The sequence below is a fragment of the Arachis hypogaea genome, chromosome 16 (assembly GCF_003086295.3).
Source record: "Arachis hypogaea cultivar Tifrunner chromosome 16, arahy.Tifrunner.gnm2.J5K5, whole genome shotgun sequence".
NCBI classification, from domain to species: Eukaryota; Viridiplantae; Streptophyta; class Magnoliopsida; order Fabales; family Fabaceae; genus Arachis; species Arachis hypogaea.
The window spans coordinates 145851982-145871981 of record NC_092051.1 but is presented as its reverse complement, the minus strand read 5'-3'; the positions used below and the strand labels follow the sequence as shown (position 1 = coordinate 145871981).

The following is a 20000-nucleotide window of genomic DNA, read 5'->3' as shown; positions in this document are numbered from 1 at the left end:
TTATTTAAAAAATATAATTTACTCTTATTTATTAGATGAACGAAACTATAAAATAGAATAAAAATTTAAGTACGATTAATTTTATATAAAATTAATAATTAAAAATTATTAAATAATTTACTCATGTTAACTGAATTTTCACTAATCAAATAGTGAAAAAGCATGTTGCCATGTTCCCCTTGAATGTTGTGCTTCTCTCCTTATGACCACCTTTTGATTTTTTATATGGAGAAGAGGATGTAGTAATACAATAATGTGGAGAAGAGAGATATTTTACATATATATGGTGTTAGCAGAAAACGGACCCTCCGTTTTCAGTTTGAAAAAAAAAAAAAGTTAAAATTACAATACGGACGGTCCGATTTGTAATTTCAAAAATAAAAAAAATTTAATGTTAAAATTGGACCGTCCGATTTCCATTTCAACAAATTAAAAAAAATAAAAAATACAAATCGGACCCTCCGATTTCGTGTTTATTTTATTCTTCAAGCAAATCGGACCCTCCGATTTGTGGTTTATTTTTTTATCAAACAAATCGGACCGTCCGATTTAAATAAAACACCATATAAAAAAAAAACACCTAATTTTCCCGTAACAACGTATTACACCTATATTTAGCCAATATAAAAAAAAATTAGCCCCTTATGACTTATGAGTCACCAACATCTCTACTTCCCCTGAGACTAAAACCGAAAGAGAGAGACAGAAAATGGCGAGGGGAAGCGAAAGTGTGGGTGAGGGCGTACCGAAAGAGATGAGCGAAGCACTGAGGCGCACGGTAGCCAGCCTGGAGAATCTGGAAGCAGAGCTGCCGAATATTCTTTCTCTCTCAAACCCTTTCATCCTCTCTAAAATGCCTCCTCTTCAACGCGCTCACTCTCTCTTAACCCTTGCCAACATCACTTCCACCCTTTTCTCATGTACTTTCGTCTTTTTCTTCATTTCTTCTTCCAAATTCCCAATTCACACACATGCTTAGGGCTTTTTGTTGTTTTGTTTCTGTGTAGTGAAGTTGAGATGCAAAGGGACTAATCCAGATTATCATCCCCTCAAATCTGAACTTGTAAGTTCCATTTCTCGCTTAACACTTCCTTGTAAGTTTCCACGCCCAAAGTATGTTAGTTAATCGTTAATGTTGTTGCTTTTGTCTCCGACTCTCACAGGACAGGTTAAAAGTTTACCAACGCAAACTGGAACCCTTTGGGGATGTAGGTCAAGGTACTCTACAATTTAATTCTTTCTTGAGTTCAAGTTTCAGTTATCTGATCTTAGAATTAATATTAGTCGATTTGGGTTTTTGTTTGCGAAGCTCTACCACCGCCTTCTTCTTTCTTGGATGAGCAGCCTTCTGTTGACCACTCCTTACGTGACCTCACTTCAGGTAAGTAATTGTAAGTTATATAACTCTGAACTTTAATGCATGAAAGTGTAAGCCTCTAGGATAATAGTCCCCAACTATAGAGAAGAGACATATTTGTGCCATGCATTTTTTATGTACTTGGGACTCATCACTTCATCATCATAGGATGATACAGTGTGATGACCAGTTAAAATGGGGATCACACTCATCACAGTCCATCCTATGATCCGATGTGGTGAGGTAATGAATCTGAAGTGAGTAGTGGGAGCCACATTTTATGCTATGATGATAACATGTTGAGTTGCAAGTGAATACACAAAAATGAGTTATTTTATCGCTACTTTTTTTTAGAAAATTAACCCCACTGGGATTAATTATTTAATTTGGGGCAAATTGAATACAAAGTAAAATATTGAATACTTCAAAATGAATTTGCTTAAGTTGGGGTTTGATGACACAAGCTTACAATTACTAGAACTGAATAGAGTATTACTCAAATGGTTGGATGTATTTCATTTTGAATACGGTTATTTTATGCAGTACAAAGAAAAGAAATGGCTAACATGAGCATTGGGGAGGTACCAATGATGAGCAACTATCAGGAGCAGGCTGGTCAGAAGAGAAAGCATCCATCTTCTGAAGAACACCCTGTTCAAGTTGATGCTGAGGTGCACGTGAAGAAAGAACCACTTGAGGTTTTTGGTCATAACAATGGAAAAACTGAGGAACCAATAGTCATTGACATTTCAGATGATGACGAGTGATGATCATTTTGAGCTGCTTGTGCCGTTGTGCCTCCCTTATTTTTCAGAATCTGGGTAAGAGTTTCATTTGGTATTGTAAGTTACTTTACGAATTTGATGATGTCTTCCAAAACTGTCTTTTGGTACAATAACTGCATGATGATCCTGTAGGGTATTAAGACTTTATTCTGGTCTGAAAACATTTTTTACTACTATCATTATTTAGTAGCTCATGTCCAAGATTTGTCCAAGAATACTTTACTGAAGAGTTAATCAAAACTTCATTTGTTCATATACTGAATCTGATATAACCATAACTGTGACAAACAAAATATTTGAATTTATAACTGAAAAAAGTTAAGGATTTGTAACTGCTTTCTTTGATTCCAAGTCAATCCAGTTGACTTGCTCATTTCCAGAACTAAGATTCATCTTATGCTCAAATTGAAGAATCTCGACTCAGAACTGAAGTTTGCGGATTCTGGAGAAGTTTCTAGTTAGAGAATTGCTCTAGCCCGCAATAGACAACTCTAGCCTTGCTAACTTTATAACATGTATAAATGTTTAAGCTTTGTTGATTTGGTGTGATTGGTAAAATTACATTAACCTCCTCTGAGCCTCTGATGATAAGGGACATTACACACATACCTCTTTATTTCTAAAAGTATTTACAGAACTCTTCTAAGATTTAAGTTTATCTGACATCTGGTAACTTTATATTTTTCTAAATGGACACTGACCTCTCACCAGATCTGGGTTTGTCATTGTCAACATATAATTCATGGGGTGCTATGTGTAATTTTACCTAAAATTCAAGGGAGGTTGGTGTACTTTATCATATTTCTAACTTATTATCTTTGAAAGTTTAGTGTATGCTTGGTGTTAAGGTTTGATTATACAATGTGCAATTATTCATTTATTTGTGATGTTAAATTCTTATGTTCTCAAAAAATTTCACTTAGGGTGGTTTGGTAAACCTTCTGTTTTTCAAAAGTAATGGCTTTTGTAGCAGTTATATTTGCTAAATCAAATAAAAGAGCCTTTAAAAATAAGTACAAACTACAACAATTGTGTTTTAGTAAAATTTGTTTTGTAAAGTTTAGAATGACTGTAATAGACATAAATATAAATATAATAACAAAAGAATAAATCTGAACACTTGTTAATATACAAGGTTATATTATCTTTTAATTTAAAAAACACCAGTTAGTTTTGTAAAGTATCTTTATATAGGAGTTTTCAAAAGCTAAAAGCATAAATACATTATCATTTTGATTTGTCGAGCACAAAGTGAAGTGTGTATGTTTTTAAAAACTACAAACACTTCAACACTTCTCTGCTAAACTTTACCAAACCCACCCATAGTTCTGCAACTGGCTTACTGTAATAATTGAAGATTTATGAGAAAATTAAATTCTTATTTCATCTTTGAATTTTTCCATATGCTTTTTACACTTTGATTTCGTTTTGCAGTATAACTGAATAAAATGGAGCTGCCTTCAAGAGAGAGAATTTTGTGTCATCCTTGCTGCTTTCCCATACTTTTTGGATGACTTTCGCAGTGCTGGAGACGTTTATTTCAACTGATAAGCAGGGTAGATTTATGGCATGTTTTGCAGTCAACTGCTTGTATAGTGTTGATCTCACTGGTTTCCTATATCATCCATGTTTATATGTTCATGTTATGTTCTTTTCTAGTAACTTTTCCAGAAGTTATTTTAAGGTTCTTCAACTTGTAAGGCTTAATTTTTAATGAATTAATTTGAAATGCTTGTTGCTTTGTTGTTAATCTTGGGCCTTTGGAATTTTAGTATTTTTTTTTTTTTTGGCTTTGGCTTCTACATCAACTAGTAATTACACTCCATATGTATTAAAATATGATTTGGTGAGCATATATTTTGCATTTTATGAAGTTATATCAAGTTTGAAGAAATTTCTTCGAATAGAAGAATGATCAATATGCAATATTTAGTAAAAATCAATATATTTTATAGGATATTTGAAAAGGCAATCATGATAATAATATATGAAAAAAATTAAATCTTTCAATTCCTTCCCTACAGAACTAATAATCTAATAATATCACATCAATGTGACAGATTTTCAATTAAACTACTGTATTGGATATAATTCAACCATTCATTGATTCACATTAGAAAACCCACATGGCAAAAACCCCAATAAGAGTCATAAGACTGCCGGACTCCAAAGCATTGGCACCACCACTTGAAGGAGCAACAGCAGGGGCAGGTGTATGATCATCTTCAAATCCTAAAAAAAGCAAGGAGCAGGAGAAGGTGCATGTGTATGTGCCTGTGAAGGTGCAGGTGCACCCCTTGGAGTAATGACCACCACATGAAGCTTCTCACCTTGCTCACAGCTACCCTTTGCTCCACTTATGAAGTAGAATGGTCCAGGGTGGTCCAGCTCCACCTTAGTGTTGCCGCCATTGAACTTCTTAATTGGATTTGATGTGTTGCAATTCCCATAATCCTCTTTGTTCACTTCCAACACAGAGTCTTTCCCACCATCATATTTCCACACTGAATAAAGAAAAAACTTATGGATTACTCATTCTCAACTTTACCATACTTTTTCATCATCAAATTTTATAATACACCAATTTCTATAATTGGTCACAAATAATCTTGTAAAGAAACTTAGATTTTGAAATAAAAAAGAAGAGAATTACCAAGACGGTCTCCGACTTGAAACCTAGCCCTCTCAGCCCATTTGTTGAGGGAATCAGAGGGTGAAGATGGAACCTTCCATGCATCAACCTTGCCTCCAACCAAGATATCCTTAGCAGCATAAGATATTCCAAACACAACAAAAAGGACCAAAATACAAGTAGCTGAGGAAGCTCTCAAACAACCAGCCATTGTTTCAAAACAACAACAAAATATGCTGAGGATTTTTACTGATTATTGATGTGATATAATGGTACACAACCAACTGGTTTTAGCAATGTGCTGAGGTCATTTATATAGCGGTGGGTTTGGGTGATGAGATATTGCGATGAACTTAGAACTTAGAAGTAGCCGTTAAAAGGGTACATTGGGAATGGTACATGGTGTGGGGGCCACAGAGTTATGTTTTCTTGTTGTTATTTGTTTGGCCTCAGAAATCAGAATTAACAAACGGTCAAAAAAACACCATGGATTGCTGCCTCTACGAATACTCATTAGTACAACATTGGATACTTAAATTTGTTATTTAAAATACCCAAAAAGAAATTGTTATTCAGATTTTCATTTTTTTGCAAAAATAAAAATGAAAGAAAAAGATAATGTCCATGATAGAAATACATTTTATTTTTTCCTATCTTAATATATTCTCTGGTTACAGTTTAAATTATGCACAAAGTTCTAAAAGAGAATTAAAATTATTTTGGTTTTAGATAAGTAAAAATAATTTTATAAATTATAAATAAATATTTAAATTGATCTCAAAAAATTTTTTAATTGAACAATTGTTTTTAACAAATATTTGTTATTTAAAAAATTTTAAAAATTAATTAATCCATATGTCATTTTAAAGGAGACTAATTTCAAAGTAAGTACAAAAATAGTTTTTGAAATTGACCATTTACATCATAAACATCATCGAATTGAAAAAATGGTATCAAATTACCTCATGCCGTGAGTAACTTAGCACATTTTTTTTTATATTGAATAGCCAATACGACGTCATTTTGTTTTTGATATTAAATACTTGATGAAATGACATCATTTAGTCATAATAGTAATATATTTCGGGAAATAAACTGTTTTGTGGTTCATTAAGGTTAATGACTATGTTTGCTCAAGCATTTAGAACTAAAACTAAAACATGTTTCATCTAGTCTCGTGTGAAAAGGTATGAATAAAATCACTCATAACGTGATAAGTGATAAGTAATTCGATAAAAAATGGGTAAGAATTAATATGGTGTAATTTTTTTAATTTTAATGACTTTTGTGGTGTAATTGAAATATTATAAATTTTTTAATATGAACAATTAATCTAAAAACCACTTTAAAATTTAATTCTATTATTTATAATGATATTTTTTTACCTAATTATTTTATAATAAAATTTTTAGAGACTTATTATCCAACAAACCTATTAAAATTTTGATTAAAAATGAGAGACGAATCAAACTGTCTTATTTTTCCATAGTTGGTAAAGATTCTCTACCTTTAAGGTTTTGTTTGGTTTTAAAAAAAGAAATAGAGAGGAATAAAATAGAAAGAAAAAAAGAAAAAAGAAAGAAATGGAGTAAAATTTTATTTTCTTTAGATATGTTTTGATGAAAAGAAAATGAAGAAGAAAATAGTATATAATATTGTGAAAAGATAATTTTATCTTTATATATTTTAAAATATATTAAAAAATAGAGGATAATATTAAAAAACTAATACCAAATACATTTTTCTTTCATTTTCTATCAAATATTGAAGGGAAAAAAATTTTAACAAGTTCCACCTATTTTTTTACACTATTCATTTTTTTCTTTGACTTTTCTATTCATCTAAATAAAAAAAAAATAATTATTTTCTTTCTAATTTTTTTTCTCTCTTCTCTTTCTTCCGATTTTCAGCTCAGCAAACACACCCTAAGAAAAGAGACGGATAACACACAATAGTTACAGAAGAGACGAATCAAACTGTCTTCATCATCATACTCGTGCACTTCTTTGTCAATTTTTTTTCGGATCTTTTGGCTTTTCACTCCCCATGAAATTATCTCTTTCACATCATCATCAAAGGTTTTGTTTGCTCCGTTGACAAAAATTTTAAATTTTGGTGCGTCTAAATCCAACACTACTCTACTTTAGATTATTAACATCCATGAAGTGTCAATCATCACCTTGGCAAAGCTAAAGTTCCTTCCATCTATCCACTTTTATCATTGTTGCTCAAACTTCAGCCACTTTGTGACATTTTTCTTCATTCCATGCATGAATTGGCATACCAAAAATCTCAATCCATGCTGTCCGCATCTTATTTATTTTCTCTCTTCGGATCATAAAATAATTTGTCTGACGAAACTAATGTTTTTAGGACTTTCAAAATAATCAAAACTTGTTATGATAAAAATATTTTATCTAAAATTTATTAGAGACTTATTTAGGTCTTCACTCTAAATTTATTCTTAATTTTTCTATCTCTTATTTTATTTAATAGGGTTGAAAAAAAAGTCAATCAATGATGCTTAGCTTTTCTAATTACAAAAATTATTTAAAATCAAATTATATTTGAAAAGTAAACACTTATTAAAATTGAAGAGTCTTGCTCAACAATATCCTAAGTCACTCGTTAAATTTTTGAAAATGAAGTTGTTGTATTGAACGGATAAAACTTTCGTATTGCTATGATATTATCTCCCAAATAATGTCCACTTTTAATATTTGATAAATTATTAAATAAGTGTTTACATAGAAAAATTAAGTACTATAAGTAAGGATTTATTTATTTTATGTCCTAAAATTATATTTTTTGTGAACTCGTAACATGATTAGCAAAGAAAATATATAAAAAATGATATTATTAAAAATAAAAGTAATATTATCATTTTTATTTTTTTTAAATTTATGTATTTAATATATTAAAATATAAATAAAAAAGTTGTGCGGATTTATTAATGGACATGTATTTAAGATAGAATGGAGACGAGGAGATATGTGAATGATGAATGGTAAACGAAGAAATTGAAATTTGGCGATGCACTTATGGTAATCCGTTGTGCCGTACGGTCCATATGCTGGGAAATTGAAATTGTAGTCTTCTTTGTAGAAACTACAAATGGCGTTGATTATAATGTGCAAATGAATTTGATATTGGAAGGTCCAACATTGCTTTCTGTTCCTGGGATTTAGATCTTCTAAATTTTGAATTTGTACTTTAGATAATAAAATATGATCTTTTATCTTTAAATGATTTCTCTCTTATATTTATTTTTAGTCCCATTTATAAAATAAATGGTGAGAGATCACATTTTACTTTTTTACTCTTTAAGGTGAAATTTAAAATTTAGAAAATTCAAATCCCTGTTCTTGTGTTGGTGTTGGTCTAAAATAATCCAAGTTGATAGTCAGCATATTGAAAATATTCTTGTTTGGTCTCAATCGAAAAGATTCTCGAGTTCATTGAGAGAGGATCATCGATAAACAAGGTAGATTAATCGAAGGTGCATGTTGAATACAAGGTTCCATATTTCCATATAAAGAGGCCAATATTTGAAACAGTTGAAGACGGTTACTCAATTATTAATGTAGTGGAACGGTTATTTTTTCTTGTATAGGAAGCAATGAAATTAGACTAGATGAAAAAAGTTTGTAAATAAACAAAATTTGAAAGAAATAGAAATTGAAATCTGTTCTCAGAAAAACACTCTTTTAATTTTATATTTTCAAAAAATTTTTGATCTTGTTTGAAATTTTTTTGTCTATAGAACTCCTTCTACTTTACATTTTTCTTTAATCTTCTTTGCAAATTTACTTTTTTTTGTAAAGTTTTTTTTATTTTTTTTTATTTAAACACTGTATTTAAATTTAAAGTCATCTGTTCATGTCAAAGGTATTTTATTAATTTGCAAGTCATTTGTTTTGTTATATTTGGTCTAGTTTAGTTTTTACTCCTTTTTAGTCTTTTAAATTCTTTCCTTTTCATTTCAAAATTTTTGGTGCATAATTTAAAACTGATACTCATAAAGAGGAATATGTTTCACTTCTAGATTATTAGTTATTAGATATTAAACTAACTCAAATTTGTAACGTTGAGACTTAATGAGACTAACTGTCGTTGGAACGAACAACACCAATTGTGTAATTTGCTAGGATAATTAGATCTACATAATTTGTACCACTGAATTTTGAGTGTAGAATTTTTGAACAAAATGAAGGGTTTATGTTTGTCTTGTCGTTCTGTGTTTTTGGTTTGATTTTGCAAGTTAGCCTCCAACTTCAAAAGTTTTTCCTCAAGTTTTTTTCTATACCGTACCTTCCTTCGCAAGTCTCTTTCAACCTCCCGTTGTCGCTTGTTCTCCTGTTCGAGTTGTTCCAACTGGCCATGATGACCATGAACGAATTCCATGATCTTAGTTGGGTGTGGAGGTTTTTCGTTTTTAGGGAGATGTACATCTGAATGAATTTGCTGAGTTTTCAGATGTTCTTTTTCTGTGTGGCTCACATGTTCCTTCAAGTTGTGGAGGTATCATTAGGGCTTGGTCATCATTGTGATGTTCTAGTTCAGACTCAGATACAGTGTGTCTGTCTTTAAATTGCTCGTCCGCCATAGTAGAGTATAGACTTCCAATTTTCCGACAACGGAACCAATATTCTAAGAGTTAGTTGAAACTGGGTTGTTGTTGGGCATGAACGTGAGGTCCAAACTCCTTTAAGAATAGTGTCCGACCTCCTTGTTGCTGAGGTGTTGCCGTTCGAGTTTCTTGTGAGGAGATGGGAGTGGTACCTAAAGAATTCTGATATTTAAGTTAGCAAAGATTTAAAGCAGGATTTGTGTAGATTGAGTTTAAGGTTTAAAGCAAAAAAGATAACTATTTTTATAGAGTAGGTCCACTTTTAGTGATGGATAACTGTTTTCCTTTATTAGGGAAGTGGCTGAGATATCTCTTTGAAATGAATGAGAGATATCTTTGAATGTTAGTTATTCATTTAGATAAATAGGACTGATTTATTAGCATCACATCCAATTTCTATAAGGTCAAATAAGTGCAGATGAGGTCAAATTTTTTTTTAATGAATCTTTATTTATTATAAACCTGACTCAATTTTATGTCAGAATATGAATAAATTTAAATTAAAATAAATTAAGTATTAAAATAATAAATTTTGTATTAAATTTTAAATTAAATTTTATAATATATAATTTATAAATACTTATGTAATATTTTTATAAAATTTAAAATAAAATAAAACTAAACATAAACATTGGAGATGATTTTATTGTTATGGCCAGCTAGGTACTAGCCTGTCCGTTTATGTGTTGGAATGGTAACCAATATTGAATGTCAGCTATTTCAGGATTTCAATAGTCTATAATTTCCTTATTATCCTTCTATTTTTCAATACTTTTGCTATATGGTGTGCCTCTCCTTTGTTACTTCTAACTTTTTATGTTAACATATGATAATAATAACTCTTCTTGAAGGCCTCGTGACAATAACTTAAGAAAAAGTCTATAGTCGCGCATTTTAATTAAAAAAGTAAATAATTATATACTATTAAATATAATTTTATATTATTAAAAATATTAATAATAACTAATTGATAATTATAAATCATAAATTTTGTTTGCTCTAACACTTCTTGTTACGGTAGGTAACCGGAGATTAATACGACGAATGGCGTTTGGCGGCCCAAGTGTGTGATGGAGGGGAACTCCGGATGTGTCCGCAACTCGGGAGGCTCCGTCCGACTTGTGCTCGCGTGGGAATGGGGGGTGGTACCTGCAAAGACACTCCGATGCCTAAGTTAGCAAGAGTGCAAGCAGGTCTAGAGAGTATTGGACTTAGAGATACCTGAATGGGTGTCAGTGTATTTATAGGGGTGAACCAATAACCACCGTTGGTGTAGTGCCGTATCTTTAGGGTGGTAACCGTCCCTATTATCATGGGGAGGTTAAGATATGGCTTTATGAGGCGGTTAGAGAGATTTTAGGGGCGGTTACTCATTTGAACGAGTGTTTATCTGCTAGCTAACCTCACATCCGACCTCTTCTGACCAAGTCGTGGTGGATACCGACTTCTTATGTGAAGGCCGGTACTTAACTAGGCTCTAATCCTTTGGATTAGGCCTTTTAGTTGGTCCTGGGCCTCAGTATTGGGCCAGGGTATGAACAGTGCCCCTACTTGAGCCCAAATTTTCTTTAAAGTTTGGGTACAAGTATTCAACTCGGGCGCGTAGTCGACTTGTTTGAAAGAACACGGCTCTTGGGAACCGACGTGATTTTCGCGACTTTTGGTTTCTGACAGTTACGTCAATTCAAGCGTCGTGTCCGTTGAGGGATCGTTTAGGGATTGAGGGCTTTGGTAACGGTGCATTCTCATTAATGACTGCATCGCTTTTTACCATTATGCCCCCTAGCCTTTTTTATAAATACTTTCCCTCTCTTTCCAATTTCCGTTTCTGCAAACTTTCAAACTTTTCCCTTATCTTGTTCGTATTGCATTCTTGCGTTCGAAGACTTCTGCTCTTCTCCAACCTCCATTTTCGGATAAAGGTTAGTTTTGCTTTTTCCATGTCATGCTTTATGTTTGCATGTTTTTGTTCTGCTAGCAGATAGGTTGACCTGTAGATTCTAGTTTCGAATCTCTCTCCTATAGTGGCCGTATTTTTTGATTTTCTTTTTCTTTTTCCTTTTTTGTAGGTTTTCTGCCACTTTCTTCTTTATACAAAAAATGGCTTCTGTAGACATTCTTTCTCAGTGGGTTGACGATACGGTCCTTGGGGAGGAACCGTTAGTCGACGCTGAGTTCATTACCCACCTCCGTACTCATCATAGGCTCTGTACTACGGGCGAGGACGAGCCCAAATATGAACTGATAATCTCGGGTCCCGAAGACCGGGTCTGTTTTGGGAGAGTTGATGAGGCGGCCCCTCACTTTTTCTTTATGTATGAATGCATGATCACCCGTTTGGGTGTTTTTCTTCCTTTCTCGGATTTTGAAATATCCGTGTTGCACCACTGTAAGGTTGCCCCTACTCAACTCCACCCCAATTCCTGGGGTTTTTTGAAGATTTACCAGTTTATAAGCCACGCTCTGGACTTCCCGACTTCCTTGAGAATCTTCTTTTATCTTTTCCACATGACTAAACCCTTTAGTGGGATGAACAACAAACAACAATGGGTATCCTTCCGAGCCATTCAAGGTCGGAGGATTTTCACCCTTTTTGACGAATCTTTCCACGACTTCAAAAACTTTTTCTTCAAGGTTCAAGCTGTAGAGGGTCACCACCCCTTTTTCCTGGACGAGTATTCCTCCCCCCGTTTTCCCCTTTATTGGCTGCCGGCTACCCCTTGTGAAAAGGTTGGTCTAGATGACCTAGACGAGGTGGAGGCAGCCATTGTAGTGTTTTTCCGAGAAGCATGGGGGAAGACCCCATACTTGGATACGAGAAAAATCCTCCAGGGGACGTCGGTATTTGTTCAATCTTGTATAGGTAGCGCATGCATTTCCTATTTCCGAGTTGCATTTCACCGACTTGTTTTGTTTTCTGCCGACTTGTTTTTGCCGACTTGTGACTTAATTATGTTCTTTGTAGATATGGCAAAAAAGAATGCTCAGGAGGCTTACCAAAGGGTCCAGGAAGCCAAGGCCAAGTCCCGGACTAGGTCCGGGGGTTCCAAGGCGGTCGTCTCTCCTCCTCCTCCTCCTCCTCCTCCTCCTAGGAATGTGGGTACTCCCTCTCAGCCTATCCTTATTTCCTCCTCCTCGAGTTTGGCTCGACCACTCCCTTCTGCCCAATTGCTCCCCGAGCCTGAGAAGAAGAAGCGCAAGACTTCCGAGTCTGGCCCTTCTTGGGAGGGTGGTGTTAAAGTGGATGCTCAAGCATTCGTCCGAAAGAACATCTATCCTTTGATACCTATGGATGATGCTTCTGTTCGGAGCCACCTTACCGCTCTGGCCGAGGAGAGCTTTAGGGCGGCGGGAGTTTGTGGCAAACTTTTGGATATCTTTGAGAAGACTCCCCTCAGCTCCTTGGGGAATACCTCAAAGGTTGCGGAACTGGAGGAGAGGCTTCTCATGTTTGAAAAACATGGGAGGGAGTTGAAGGCGGAGAGGGATAAGTTGAGGAAGGAGAGAGATGACCTTCGGGAGAAGGAGAGCCAGCTGCGAGCCCAATGTACTATGGAGGTGAATCTCAGGAAGGCAGCCCAGGAGAGTTACCAAAGCCTGTTTAGAGATATGGTGGAGGTGAAAAAGGATTTGGTGAACTCCCGGAATGCTTATGCCGACTTGGAGGACTCTATTGCGGATGGCGCCGAGGAGTCTTGGAGAATTTTCCTTGAGCAAGTCAGGGTTATAGCCCCCGACTTGGATCTTTCTCCATTACATCCTGACAAGGTGGTGATTGACGGCACCATTGTTGATCCTCCTCAACCCGAGGTCCTTTCCGAGTCAGATCTAAAGACTCGGGGGCAGAGGATCATAGAGTCTCCTCCGCATTCCAAAGATGCACCGAGTCCTTCAACCCCTGCTCCGACTTCCTCTTCGGCTCCTCCTCCCGGTCCTGGTGGCGTTCCTCCTGGTGGTGGTGATTCCTCTGCAGCTTCTAAGAAATGACTTCTTTTTATCTTTGTGGCTATATGGGGGCCCGGCCTGTGGGTCCCCCTTTTTTAAACTTATATTTATTCGTTGGTGGCTTGTGAACAATTTGCTTTTGGCCTTTTAAGGCCGTAAACAAAATATTCTGTTTGTTGCCCTTTTTTGGATAAGGGTTTAAACAAAATAAATGCCCTTTTTGGATAAGGGTTTCTTAATCGAAGTAGGTGCCCTTTTTTGAATAAGGGTTTAAGTTACTTTGCGCGTGTACATGCTTTTCTGCTTTTGAATATGTTTGATCTTTTCGAAAAAACCTTTTGTTAGCTTGCATTGTTTTCTTGAGCCTTTTTCGTGCAAAGGCTTGTCTGCAAACTTTTTCAGGTTTTCATATTTCTTTTGTTATCCTTTATACTCAACTTTGCTATAGTGAGCTTTTGTGACTTAGGTTATTTTTGCGATACGTTTTTCATCTGCTCGGAACTCGGTTTTCTTTTACTCGGAGTTCTTTCGAGTTAGCGTTACTCGGATTTCCTTCCGACTTAAGAGTCGGATAATTCTCGAGTTTGATACGATCAACTCATATAACCTCTTTACACCGACTTGTACCTCGTCGTTTCATCCTGACGACCATGTTAGGTCGGTTCATGGGATTTTCACGCTTTGTCGAGCTTAAGTCGGCGCGTTTCGTAGAAAGACTTATAAAAATAATAGAGGAGGATATTTAAGAGAAATATAGTAATGAAAAAGATCTTTATTAATCGGGAAGGTACCTTTTTGCTACTAAGGGTCTTGACAGCATATTTTCCCTTAGCCTCTACTATGATGCCTCGTTAAAAACCCCTCTTCAGAAAAAACCCTTTTGTTTGGGAAAAAATCATGAAGCTGGGAAAAGAGTACATCAGGGAGTAGAGTTCGCTTCTAACTGTAGTACCTTTTCATATTACAAGCGTGCCACGACCTTGGTAACTCAGTGCTATCCAGGTCGGTTACTTTATAATAACCTTTCCCTAACACTTCCTTGATCTTGTATGGCCCTTTCCAATTTGCGGCGAGCTTTCCATCTCCTGACTTGTTGACCCCAATGTTGTTTCTGATTAGGACCAAGTCATCTGCAGCAAATGTTCTTCGAATGACTTTTTTGTTGTATCTGGTAGTCATCCTTTGCTTTAATGCCGCTTCTCTTATCTGGGCGTTCTCTCGGACTTCGGGGAGCAAATCGAGCTCCTTTTTGTGCCCCTGTATATTTCCGACCTCATCATGGAGATTTACCCTTGGGCTTTGCTCACTGATTTCTATAGGAATCATGGCTTCTACGCCGTATACCAGTCGGAAGGGTGTTTCTCCTGTGGCAGATTGGGGGGTTGTCCTATAAGCCCATAGCACTTGAGGGAGCTCTTCAGCCCAAGCCCCCTTTGCTTCCTGTAGTCTCTTCTTTAATCCTGCCAGTATGACTTTGTTGGCTGCCTCGGCTTGCCCATTGGCTTGTGGGTGTTCTACCGAGGTGAATTGATGTTTGATTTTCATACTGGCTACTAGGCTTCTAAAGGTGGCGTCGGTGAATTGGGTTCCATTATCTGTGGTTATGGAATAAGGTATTCCATACCTTGTGATGATGTTTTTGTAGAGGAATCTGCGACTTCTTTGGGCGGTGATGGTGGCTAGTGGCTCTGCTTCTATCCACTTTGTGAAGTAATCTATTCCCACGATTAAGTATTTAACTTGCCCTGGCGCTTGAGGAAAAGGACCTAACAGATCCATTCCCCATTTTGCGAAAGGCCAGGGGGAAGTTATACTAATGAGCTCTTCTGGCGGAGCTACGTGGAAATTTGCATGCATCTGGCATGGCTGACATTTTTTCACAAAGTCTGTGGCATCTTTCTGCAAGGTCGGCCAATAGAATCCTGCTCGGATCACTTTTCTGGCCAGCGACCTTGCTCCGAGATGGTTTCCGCAGATCCCACTGTGTATTTCTTCCAACACCTCGGTGGTTCTTGAGGTCGGTACGCACTTTAGCAATGGTGTTGATATCCCTCTTCTGTAAAGGACATTTCTTACCAATGTATAATGTTGTGCCTCCCTCCGGATCTTTTTAGCTTCCTTCTCCTCTTTGGGGAGGGTGTCAAATTTTAGGTATTCGACTAAAGGATTCATCCATCCGAGGTTGAGACCGACTACCTCAAGCACCTCTCGTTTATCTTCTGCTTTTGATACCGAGGGCTCTTGAAGGGTTTCTTGAATCAGGCTTCTGTTGTTCCCCCCGGGTTTGGTACTTGCTAATTTGGATAGGGCGTCAGCTCTGCTATTTAGATCCCGAGTTATATGCTTGACCTCGGTTTCCGCAAAGTGCCCTAGGTGTTCCAAGGTTTTTTCCAAGTACTTCTTCATATTGGGGTCCTTTGCCTGATATTCCCCATTTATTTGGGATGTCACCACCTGTGAGTCGCTGTAGATCGTTACTTTTGCGGCGCCAACTTCTTCTGCTAATTTTAATCCTGCAATCAAGGCTTCATATTCTGCCTGATTGTTTGAAGCTGGAAATTCAAATTTTAAGGAGACCTCTATCTGGGTTCCTTTTCCATCCACCAATATTATGCCTGCGCCGCTTCCTGTTTTGTTGGAGGACCCGTCTACATAGAGCTCCCATGTAGTCGGTTTTTCCTCTTGTTCACCTGCGTATTCTGCAATGAAGTCGGCGAGGCACTGGGCTTTGATTGCAGTCCGAGTTTCGTATCTCAAATCGAACTCGGAGAGCTCTATCGCCCATTGAACCATTCTCCCTGCAACATCCGTCTTTTGAAGGATTTGCTTCATGGGCTGGTTCGTACGGACTCTTATTGTGTGAGCCTGGAAGTAAGGTCTTAGCCTTCTGGAGGCTATTACTAAGGAGTAAGCAAACTTTTCTAGCTTATGGTACCTTAGTTCGGGACCTTGTAGAACTTTACTGGTGAAATAGACCGGGTGTTGCCCGACCTCGTCTTCTCTGATCAGGGCTGATGAGACAGCCCTATTTGCGACGGACAAGTATAGGACGAGGTCTTTTCCCGGTACTGGTCAGGTTAAGATAGGAGGTTGGCTTAAGAACTTTTTGAACTCTCGGAATGCCTCCTCACATTCCGGAGTCCATTCAAACTGGCATCCCTTCCTTAGTAGGGAGAATAATGGAAGGGATTTTAGTGCCGATCCTGCCAAAAACCTGGAGAGGGCTGCAAGTCGGCCATTGAGCTGTTGAACCTCTCTCAAACAAGTCGGACTTTTCATTTCTAGGATGGCTCTGCACTTGTCGGGATTGGCTTCGATCCCTCTTTGTGTTAGCATGAACCCTAGAAATTTTCCTGCTTCTACTGCGAAGGCGCATTTTGCGGGATTTAGTCTCATCCCATGCAACCTTATAGTGTCGAAGACTTGTGAGAGGTCGGTTAAGAGGTCGACTTCTTGCTTGGTTTTCACTAACATGTCGTCGACATATACCTCCATTAGGCTTCCTAGATGAGGGGAAAACACTTTATTCATCAGCCTCTGGTACGTGGCTCCTGCATTCTTCAATCCGAATGGCATGACCACGTAGCAGTAATTGGCTCTGGGCGTGATGAATGATGTTTTCTCTTGGTCGGGTCCATGCATCGGGATTTGGTTATATCCCGAGTAGGCATCCATGAATGATAGGTATTGGTACCCAGAGCTGGAGTCCACCAGGGTATCAATACTCGGTAGAGGATAAGGGTCCTTAGGACATGCCTTATTCAGGTCGGTATAGTCGACGCACATTCTCCATTTACCACTTTGTTTTTTGACTAGCACTACATTGGCTAGCCATGTGGGGTATTTGACCTCTCTGATGAAGCCGGCTTCCAGGAGCGCCTGTACTTGCTCTTCTATTATTGAGGCCCTCTCTGGGCCGAGCTTGCGTCTTCTTTGCTGTACAGGTCGGGACCCTGGGTAAACCGAGAGCCTATGGGACATGAGCTCGGGATCAATCCCGGGCATGTCGGAAGCCTTCCAGGCGAAGAGGTCGGAATTAGCTCTTAGGAGTTCCCCCAACCTTTGTTTCAGGGTTTCCCCTAGGTTAGCTCCTATGTAGGTGTTTTTTCCTTCCTCCTCTTCGACTTGTATCTCCTCGGTTTTTCCTCCCGGCTGGGGTCGTAGCTCTTCTCTGGTCCTTGCCCCACTTAATTCTATGGTGTGGACTTCTTTGCCCTTCCCTCTCAGATTCAGGCTTTCGTTGTAGCACTTCCTTGCCAATTTTTGGTCCCCCCTCACCGTTGCTATTCCTCCTGGAGTCGGGAATTTCATGCAAAGGTGAGGAGTCGATACCACTGCTCCAAGACGATTTAGGGTAGTCCTGCCAATTAGGGCATTGTAGGCTGACCCTTCATCGATGACTATGAAGTCTATGCTTAGAGTTCTCGATTTTTCCCCTTTTCCAAAAGTGGTGTGAAGGGGTAAAAATCCCAGTGGTTTTATTGGCGTATCCCCTAACCCATATAGGGTGTCAGGGTAAGCTCTCAGCTCTTTTTCATCCAACCCTAGCTTGTCGAAGGCGGGCTTGAAAAGGATGTCCGCCGAGCTTCCCTGGTCTACTAGGGTTCTGTGAAGATGGGCGTTGGCTAGGATCATAGTTATCACCACGGGATCGTCATGCCCGGGGATTATCCCTTGCCCATCTTCTTTGGTGAATGATATAGTGGGGAGGTCGGGTGTCTCATCTCCGACCTGATAGACTCTTTTGAGATGTCTTTTGCGAGAAGATTTGGTGATTCCACCTCCCGCAAATCCTCCTGAGATCATGTGGATGTGCCTCTCAGGGGTCTGTGGTGGCGGATCTCTCCTGTCCATGTCATCTCGCTTCCTCTTTCCATGGGTGTCCGACCTCTCCATGAGATATCTATCAAGCCGACCTTCTCTGGCCAGCTTTTCTACCACATTTTTGAGGTCGTAACAGTCGTTAGTGGAGTGACCATATATCTTATGGTAGTCGCAATATTCGCTGCGACTTCCCCCTTTTTTATTTTTAATAGGTCTTGGGGGTGGCAGCCTTTCTGTGTTGCAAATCTCTCTGTATACATCCACTATGGAAGTCTTTAGAGGAGTATAAGAGTGATATTTTCTGGGCCTTTCGAGGCCGGGTTCTTCTTTCTTCCTGACTTCCCTTTCCCTTTCTCTAGAGGAGGAAGCAGGTCCAGATCGTGAACTCGGGTCTCTTAACTTTGCATTTTCTTCCATGTTGATGTACTTTTCAGCCCTTTCTTGTACATCACTTAGAGAAACGGGGTGTCTTTTAGATATGGACTGTGAGAAGGGGCCTTCTCTAAGTCCATTAACTAACCCCATTATTACCGCCTCTGTGGGTAGGTCTTGGATCTCTAAACATGCCTTATTGAACCTTTCCATATAGGCTCGTAGAGACTCTCCGACCTCCTGCTTTACTCCCAAGAGGCTCGGGGCATATTTTACCTTATCTTTTTGGATTGAGAACCTCATCAAGAATTTTCTTGAGAGGTCTTCGAAACTAGTGATGGATCTTGGCGGGAGGCTATCGAACCACTTCATTGCTGCCTTCGATAAAGTGGTCGGAAAAGCCTTGCATCTCGTAGCGTCGGAGGCATCGGCTAGATACATCCGACTTTTAAAGTTGCTAAGATGATGCTTTGGATCCGTAGTTCCATCATAGAGGTCCATGTCAGGGCTTTTGAAGTTCCCTGGAACTTTTGCCCTCATTATGTCTTCGCTGAAAGGATCTTCTCCGCCCGGTAATCGATCTTCTCCTTCATCGCGAGAGTTCTTGAGGGAGGATTCTAGCTGTAAGAGTTTTCTTTCTAACTCTTTTCGCCGTTCCATCTCCTCTTTAAGGTACCTTTCGGTTTCCTTTTGCCTCTCCCGTTCTTGTTCTAATTATTCCAGGCGGCTATGAACCAAACTCATTAGTTCAGTTACATGAGACGGTCCGCCTTTTTCTGATTCACGTCCATCTGAGGAATTTACCTTCGGATTCTTTACTCCGGAGGTACCCTCTCTGTGTTGATCGTTGTTTTCATTGCCCATGTCTAGATTCTCTTGTTCAGAATCTGTCTCCGCATGGCCTTCTTCGTGGGATCTATCCGCCATCGTTGAGTGATCTCTCGGGTCCCCGGCAACGGCGCCAATGTTACGGTAGGTAACCGGAGATTAATACGACGAATGGCGTTTGGCGGCCCAAGTGTGTGATGGAGGGGAACTCCGGATGTGTCCGCAACTCGGGAGGCTCCGTCCGACTTGTGCTCGCGTGGGAATGGGGGGTGGTACCTGCAAAGACACTCCGATGCCTAAGTTAGCAAGAGTGCAAGCAGGTCTAGAGAGTATTGGACTTAGAGATACCTGAATGGGTGTCAGTGTATTTATAGGGGTGAACCAATAACCACCGTTGGTGTAGTGCCGTATCTTTAGGGTGGTAACCGTCCCTATTATCATGGGGAGGTTAAGATATGGCTTTATGAGGCGGTTAGAGAGATTTTAGGGGCGGTTACTCATTTGAACGAGTGTTTATCTGCCAGCTAACCTCACATCCGACCTCTTCTGACCAAGTCGTGGTGGATACCGACTTCTTATGTGAAGGCCGGTACTTAACTAGGCTCTAATCCTTTGGATTAGGCCTTT

The 20000-nt window shown here is 38.3% G+C and overlaps 2 protein-coding genes across 3 annotated transcripts; one reads left to right on the top strand and one right to left on the bottom strand.

The window, feature by feature from the left end:
- Window positions 1-639: 639 nt before the first annotated feature.
- Window positions 640-3892, top strand: LOC112697567 (uncharacterized). Of its 2 annotated transcripts, none has more exons than XM_025750800.3 (6): window positions 640-920; window positions 1008-1063; window positions 1164-1218; window positions 1310-1381; window positions 1901-2178; window positions 3577-3892. In XM_025750800.3, exons 1-5 carry the CDS (start codon window positions 710-712, stop codon window positions 2122-2124), a joined length of 618 nt encoding a protein of 205 aa, XP_025606585.1. In that variant the 5' UTR covers window positions 640-709; the 3' UTR covers window positions 2125-2178; window positions 3577-3892. The 2 variants fall into 2 exon arrangements, with proteins under 2 accessions (XP_025606585.1, XP_072075437.1); XM_072219336.1 differs by having other exon boundaries at window positions 1901-2657.
- Window positions 3893-4070: 178 nt separating this feature from the next.
- LOC112697568 (early nodulin-like protein 13) lies at window positions 4071-5256 on the bottom strand. The gene is made up of 2 exons (XM_025750801.2): window positions 4796-5256; window positions 4071-4646 (listed from the first exon to the last, which is right to left on the bottom strand). Exons 1-2 carry the CDS (start codon window positions 4983-4985, stop codon window positions 4375-4377), a joined length of 462 nt encoding a protein of 153 aa, XP_025606586.1. The 5' UTR covers window positions 4986-5256; the 3' UTR covers window positions 4071-4374.
- Between the last annotated feature and the right edge of the window lie 14744 nt (window positions 5257-20000).